A 7,628-nucleotide genomic window follows, 5' to 3' on the forward strand; every position below is an offset into this window, starting at 1 on the left:
TGTCCATTGTATTGCAGTATTCAAACAATAAATGCCGTTTTGGCGCTGTTTAATGTGGAGTGACAGATCACTGTAGCGCCTCAGTAGACGCGGCAGCGCATAGCGCACGTGAAGTGATCATCTCCTCCACATTAAAACCAGTTTCAGCACATAAACAAATAAACATGACAAAAGAAAGAGTACAACTTTACAATCCGTATTCTGTCTCATGTAATCGCTCAATCAGTGTTTCCTCCGCGTAAGGACGTCAATAGGCCTATAACGTCTTGTAAACAATGTCACGTAACGTCACATTTATCTCAGAAAAACATATTCGGTGACCATAAACTCATTAGTCGGATAGAAAAATAAACTGTAGAGAGGGGCATTTTGCTGAATGTATGCACCATATAACATATTCTTTATAAATTTGACAGTTCTTCAATGTTTAATTTATGTTTGAATAAATCCATCAAGTTTTTATGACAGCCACCATTATGTTTATATTTGTATTATAGTAATGTAGTAGCCTACCAACCGACTCTCATGTATATTTTACAGCATTAGTTGAGAGATTTTTTTTCCTTGAGAGAATTTGGCATGTACTGTACCTGATATATATCCAAAATAATCAATATTGAATCGAATTGGTTATCGAATGGAATCGCAAGCTTGTGAATGAGAATCGAATCGTGAAATTTGTGTCAAAAGTTAAAACCCAGCCCTAGCTTAAATAGTGCATATAATCACCTCCATAATGACAGTTTGGCTGCACATAAGTTCACATTATATATTTATGTCTTGAGTTATAAGAAATCATTTGAGAATCTGCCTGCGCGTTTATTTTTGTTTCGTTTTTCCTACATATCAAGTAGCTTATGTTCAGATCATATCTAACTCAATGTTAAGAATGCCATGCTTTCAAGTAGCTATGCTTTTGTTTTTATCTTTGTGCACATGAACACTCTATGCGTGTGAAGTAAATGCATGCATTTCATGTGCTGCTGAAATCCAATTAGAGGCAGTGGAATTCTGCCATTGAAATCAATTTAGCGCTAATGTTATTGAATGATGTGGTGTGTAGAGCTGCAGTAGAGGGTTTATTTGTATTTATATGAGATGACTGTGCCTGTTCTTTTTCCCCTCCTGTGCGTGAATACAGATGTATTGTTTGGAGGCAATTGAGGTCAAGCATTATGTGCATGGTGGGATTTTTGTTGTGTATCTTGATTACGTTGCCCTCGGGGAGAGAAGCCCTTTATAAGCAATGAGCGCAAATTTATTTCTGAGCACTAACCAACTCTTCATTTGTATGAAGAGCTATGCGTATCATTCAGGGGCCACCGATTGGAGCCTTTCAATTGGCACTTAAATGAAAACTTGCAATGTTTATGAATAACCCATCTGCAAATTGATGGTCTGCCAAAATGATTAATAGGCTAGGGATTGATTGCCTGTTGCATAAAACAATTAGTCTGGCATTACTCTCAACAGGTTTCTCACCAGAACAGACACTCAATATTTATCAACACGGCACAGCAGGAGCTCAGCCTGAGTGGCTCTCTTGAGATGGTACAGAGAACATACCCACTAGATGTAGTTTTATTCCGTCTTCTAATGCCCCATCTGCATCTAATATACAACATCCCCCAACAGAACGCTCCGTCTCTTGCTGACAAGCCTTTTGGGAGAGAATTGAGCCGAATTGCTTGCTTGTTTACTCAAGTTCTACCGGTTCCTCTTCTCCGGAGACTGGTGTGTTTTTGTGAGCGTCTAATGCTGAATCTAAGGACTCGGGCTTGAATGGGCTTACGCAACCCATGCAGAGATTTAGACACAACTGTTTGGAGATGTGAGGGTGTGGTGGCAGACTTTCCCGTCAGATTCCATGTAACCTTTTTCTGATCTCCACTACACGAGTCCTGCATGCCATAGGCTTTCTTGGGAGGAAAGATACAGTCTTATCTCTCGAGCTAGTCGCTGAGCCTGTTCGGTTTCCTCTAATCTTCTTTTGGCATCAGCACCGTGCGTTGCCCTCGTTCAGAGGGCACTGGCTACACCTCTCGCAGTTGTATAACATCCCATTGCCAATATTTACACAGGCTCAGCATTGTGTATCACAGCGCTCGGTGATACGGCAAGGCAGTGTGTGTGTGGGGTGACGTGCACACATCCTGCTGGTCATCCTTTATCCTTCATCAGTAGTACCAGATTTATTGCATGTATGTGTGTTTGATAAATGTCTGTTGTTTTGGCTGCTGCCTTTTAGAAGGCTTTTACACAAGAATGTAATCTTTACAGTAGTCAAATGCAGCACGCCTCCTAAATTCAAAGGAGACATTTGATTTCCTGTTGTTTGTGGTATCACGTCTCATGGATTCTGCATCCAGATTTGCATCTGATCTCCAGAGATCTTGGATGCCTGAACACTCTACACTGATCAGTGCTAGTATGTCACAATGACAACATATATGCCTATTGATTATATTATGCTTACCAAGGCTGCATTTATTTGATCAAAAATACAGTAAAAAAAAAACAGTAATGTTATGAAATATTATTGCAATTTGAAATAACTGTTTTCTATTTACATTTACATTTAGTCATTTTGCAGACGCTTTTATCCAAAGCGACTTACAATTTGGGGACACATAAAGCGATTCTTCTTAAAGAGGCAAACAGATACACAAGTATTACGCAAAACACTCACGTGCAGCCATCTGTCTTTTTTAGATATGTTTGTGTAATTTATTCCTGTGATGGCAAAGCTGAATTTTTAGCAGTAATTACTCTAGTCTTCAGTGTCACATGATCCTTCAGAAATCATAACAAACTGATTTGGTGCTCAAGAAACATTTCTTATCAATGTTAAAAAAAAAGTTGTGCTGCTTAATATTTTTGTGTAAACTATGGCCTTTTTTCCCAAGAGGTTCAAAATAACATAATTTATTCTAAATAGAATTGCTTTTGTAAGTTTCTTCATGTCACTTTTGATCAGTTATATATCCTTGCTGATTGGAGGTGTTAATTTACTGTAAAATCCTACTGACTTTAAACTTTTGAATAGTCTAAGTTAAGTAGTCTTTCTATATGAAGACTTGTGTGAGGTTTAAATTTATTTTCTTTTTCTTTTTTTTAGATTGATTGATTGATTGATTGATTTGGTCTTAATATATATATATATATATATATTAGGGGTGCAACAGTTCAACTTACTCACGGTTCGGTTTGTATCACGGTTTTAGAGTCATGGGGTTGGTACGGTTCGGTATGTGTTATGTTTAGGGAAAAAAATATATTGTCAAATAAAAATAAAGAAAATAAGAACACATAATCTAACTACAAGCAACAGCACAAATAAATACAATAGAGCAAAGATACAAATAAAATAAACAGTGCTTTTCAGGTTTTTTTAGGTAGGTCTAACATTAGTTTTTAGGTACAGATATTGAATAAAGTAATCAAATGTAAAATAACATTGCATATTTGACTGTATACATTAAAGATTAGTCCTTATTAAAGTTACAAAAGTTATTCAATCAAGAGCAGCGAGTGATTTCCGTGTTGTTGCTGTTTGATTAACATTAAGAAAGTGCTGTCACTTTAAGAGAACGCACTGATCCAGTGCACTGATACTGTATGTTCAGCCGACTATGTCTGCTAGGATACTCATCAAGAGGGGCATTTTGACATAATTTTTGTGTGAATTTGTCCATTCAAGCACAATACTTCACAGAGAGCTTAATATTTGCACGCGTTCTGAGACGCGGGTTCACGCGTTTCGAAAGAGCGCACACACAGATCTTCTCACTGCGCGCGCGAGTTTGCGTCTTCTGGCTCCTTAATATTTAAACTGGCCAGGCTTAAATTAGTTTAGTTTAAACACAGATAGCAACGTATGCTGCTCAGGTCTCACCTGTGTTATCAACACGTGATGACGGCATAAATCACAGTTATTCCATCATGCAGCACTCGCATTGAACAAAGAGTGACTGGGTTGTCCACATTGTTTTTTTTTTTTCTCTCATCGCTCTTGTTGTAATGTATTGGGAAGCCAACCAACCACTAATAGGTTGCATTGCAATGCAAAATTCACAGAGCTGATCATTTAGATCAGCAGCCATCCTCAGTCAGACAGCACTCAATTCCATTTGAGTCTGTACTACCAATACTGTATGGAAGCATATAGGTAGCGAAATTCAATTTAAAAATGCAATATGCAAAATGGCAACGCAATATTCAAAATGGCAATGTATTTCTGTATTTACAAATTTGCATGCAATTTACATATTAAGACTACTGTTGGAAATGGCAAATATAAATTATATCATTTAATTTTCATTTTCCTTTTGCACCAAACTTTGCACGTATGGGTAATGGAAAATGTAAATTTAAATACAGAAATACAATGCCATTTTGAATATTGCGTTGCCATTTTGAATATTGCATTGCCATTTTGCATATTGCATTTTAAATTGAATTTCGCTACCTATATGCTTCCATAATACTGTAGAAAGTCTAGTTGCGTTCTTTCTTACTAGAATCTTTTTTTTTCATTTTGTTACTTGGTACTAAAGTATCGGTACGCCTAACATCCCTATAATGTGCATTTTCGTTTAATGGAGTGATTTGAGATTGCTTTGACTCATGTTGGTACCCTTCCTCTGCCAGGAACTGCTTTATATCTGGCACCACGTATCTGTCCTCTATAATCACATGCTTAATAACTGGCTGGCTCCCTGGGTTTGTAACCACCTGTCTATTTTGACACCCGATATTCAAACAAAGCTAATCAAAACACATGCCAAATCTTTTATCTTCCAATCTGTACTCATTGTCTATGCCACTCATGTGCCTTGTTTAATAATAGTCATACTGTGTTTTAAATCTTGGTGTGTGTGCGTGTACATATGATTTAAGGCACTGCACTCATTCAGCTGTTGGGGGTTTAGTTGGAGTACATCTTTAGTGTTTAGTTTTGTAAAACGTAGACTTTTTTTAAAAGAGGAATTTAAAGAAATGTTGACACTTTGTTGCCAGTTATATTCAAATTAAGGTTTACATCAATTAAAAGCATGCTCTTTTTTTTTTTTCTTTCTTTCTTTCTCTCTCTCTCTCTCTCTCTCTCTAGCCACGTGCTGATCCCATACCCATATGCAGCTTCTGTTTAGGCACAAAGGAGTCCAATCGAGAAAAGAGGCCAGAGGAGCTGCTGTCCTGTGCTGATTGTGGGAGTAGTGGTAAGAACCATGTTTGAACTCTTAGACTGAGTGGTGCCTATATATGGACAGTACATCATCTGAACGTCTGTGCCAACTGGCCAAAGCAAGTTATCACATAACTAGGAATGTTATTGGTTGAAGTGTGAATCAAACTTTGTAACTAACCATTTAGCTATAACCAAACCAGCAATTTCTGTTTGGATAGCTGCTCATAATTGTCAGTTGTGTTGAAATTTTAGATTTTTTTTTCAGTAGTATAGTTACCGTATTTCAATCATCGGCAGTGTCAGTTGATAGCATGATCATGTGATTGAGTCAAATCCAGAAGAAAGTTTGTCAGAGATAGTGATGCACCTAAATGAAAATTCTTGGCCACAAGAGAAACTGTACATTCTGGACAATTCGAATGAAAACCAAAACTTTTGCAACTTGTTTGTAACAACTGTCGATTCTGTATCATGGGCACTAACTTCCTTCAATTTGTGTCTTCTTTCAATAACACAAAGGCTACTTTTTAAAATATTGTTTAAATAACTGTTCAAAACAGAGCTTCTACTTTTTTAGACTATTTTCTGTGTGTAAAAGGGATCACAATTCCCTCAATATTACTTTTTTTTTTAATTAATTTTAATTTTTTAATTGAATTTAATTCATTAATTTTTGAAGGTACATATGTACCCTAGAGTATATTACATTAGGTGTTGGTTAGTCCATATGAGTGCATGAGGCAGATAAGTGCATGTGTGCAGTCTTTTTAAAAACAGGAAATGCTCTTATTAATCAGCCAGGATCCAAAAGGAAAATGCAAACTCAAAATATGCATTCTATTTTTAAGTATTTGAATTGCCACACATTGTGCATGCACAATTAGGAAAAACAAATCTGAACTCAATTTGCAATGGAGTTTGAATTTTGACCGCAATATGCTTTCACTGTCTTGTATAAGATTGATGCGCAGCAGTGTTTTCTGTCCATCTGAATTTCTCTGCATGCCTCTCATCATCTCGCATCAGAGCAGTTGTGTGTGTGTCTTATCAACTATAAACACACTTTCTGACAAGACATCATCTTCATTAACCAGTGTTTGCATTAAATATGTTTACCTGGATAATTTTACATGCAGACTGCTTTTTTTCCATGTCTAAATTTCTGTTCAATCTGCTTAATTTGCGGTTTATGTTTTCTGCCCAGATTCAGTCAGTTTTTTGGGGGGGGGGCCCTAAAACACCATTTTCAGTTAATCAAATTTTGGTGCATCACATGTCAGAGTGCAATGAGAATGATGTATAAATCTTTGAAACAGCCCAGGAAATGATGATGAGATGGGGAGAAAGATGGTAGCTTATATGCAAGTGTTTTCTTGTTTGGGATAATTTGTGTAGGGCTTTATGTTTAAGAAATGTGGTAAAAGATCTTCAGGAAGGATGCTTGAAGCCTGGAGAAGGCAGATTTATATATTTTTTAACTATAAAAATTGTCTGTTCTGTAGAAGTATTGGCAGAAGGGTTTTACACAATCACAGATGGATTCAAGCTGAAAGGTGTGCAGTTTATAAGATGTTTTTTTTCCCCCGCTTCAAGTTCGCTTGCTTGTTTCTTTTACTCTAATTTATTTATTTTTTCCCTCCTCCAGACAGAATTGCCATGTTCCTGTTAAATTACCTGCTCTTATGTCGTAATTTGTTTTGAACAGTGATTTTGAAATGCCACAAGGAATTGTTCTCCCGGTGACATTTTTATGGCTGAGTTTGACTTAACAACGCAGAGGTGGTTTTCATTAAGTGTTCATGAAAGTATAGAAAATGTGCTCCCACTGTAAACCGCAGCTGGTTTGCAGCCCTCAGGGATAGGAGTGCATGCTTTTACATGACTATAACGGATCGACTGCCATTACGGTGTACGCGTGCACCATTTCTGCCTCGTTAAGATCAAATTATCCTTAATTAGCCGCTCATAAGTGTTTGATAATACAGTGCTTTTAGACACCAATTTTGGAAAGTCTTCACGCATGGTTTTTCGCATTGTTGATGCCACGTGTAAATATTTAACTGATCCACGGTCGGGGGAATCTTTCATTTGTTTCGTTTTGATGTTCTCTCTCCGCTTGATTAAGTCTCTGTTAACATTTATCCTGTAATGTTTCAGCAAGGGCTTTTGTGTTTCCTGCCAAAGTTAAAGGATTAGGTAATGTCGCTATTTTAATTGAGCATGTTTGGAGACTCTCTCTCTCTAAAGCCTGTTTGTTTTATTCTACATTTCTCCTCAAAGGCCATCCATCATGCCTGAAGTTCTCCGCTGATTTGACTGCAAATGTCAAGGCCCTGCGATGGCAATGCATCGAATGCAAAACATGCAGTTCCTGTCAGATTCAGGGGAAGAATGCTGTAAGTTCTTTTCAAATGCACTGATGGCCTTGGCCCAGTTCCTG

The 7,628-nt window shown here is 37.2% G+C and overlaps 1 protein-coding gene across 1 annotated transcript in view; it reads left to right on the forward strand.

Moving 5' to 3' along the window:
- Positions 1-7,628, forward strand: part of kat6b (K(lysine) acetyltransferase 6B) — a 37,496-nt gene that overhangs the window by 16,153 nt on the left and 13,715 nt on the right. Inside the window, exons 3-4 of the mRNA XM_016457621.1 lie at positions 5,111-5,219; positions 7,469-7,584. Of these exons, the coding sequence (XP_016313107.1) occupies positions 5,111-5,219; positions 7,469-7,584 (225 nt within the window). The remainder of the gene's footprint in view (positions 1-5,110; positions 5,220-7,468; positions 7,585-7,628) is intronic.

Source organism: Sinocyclocheilus anshuiensis, unplaced genomic scaffold (assembly GCF_001515605.1).
Source record: "Sinocyclocheilus anshuiensis isolate Anshui unplaced genomic scaffold, SAMN03320099.WGS_v1.1 scaffold63, whole genome shotgun sequence".
Classification (NCBI taxonomy): Eukaryota; Metazoa; Chordata; class Actinopteri; order Cypriniformes; family Cyprinidae; genus Sinocyclocheilus; species Sinocyclocheilus anshuiensis.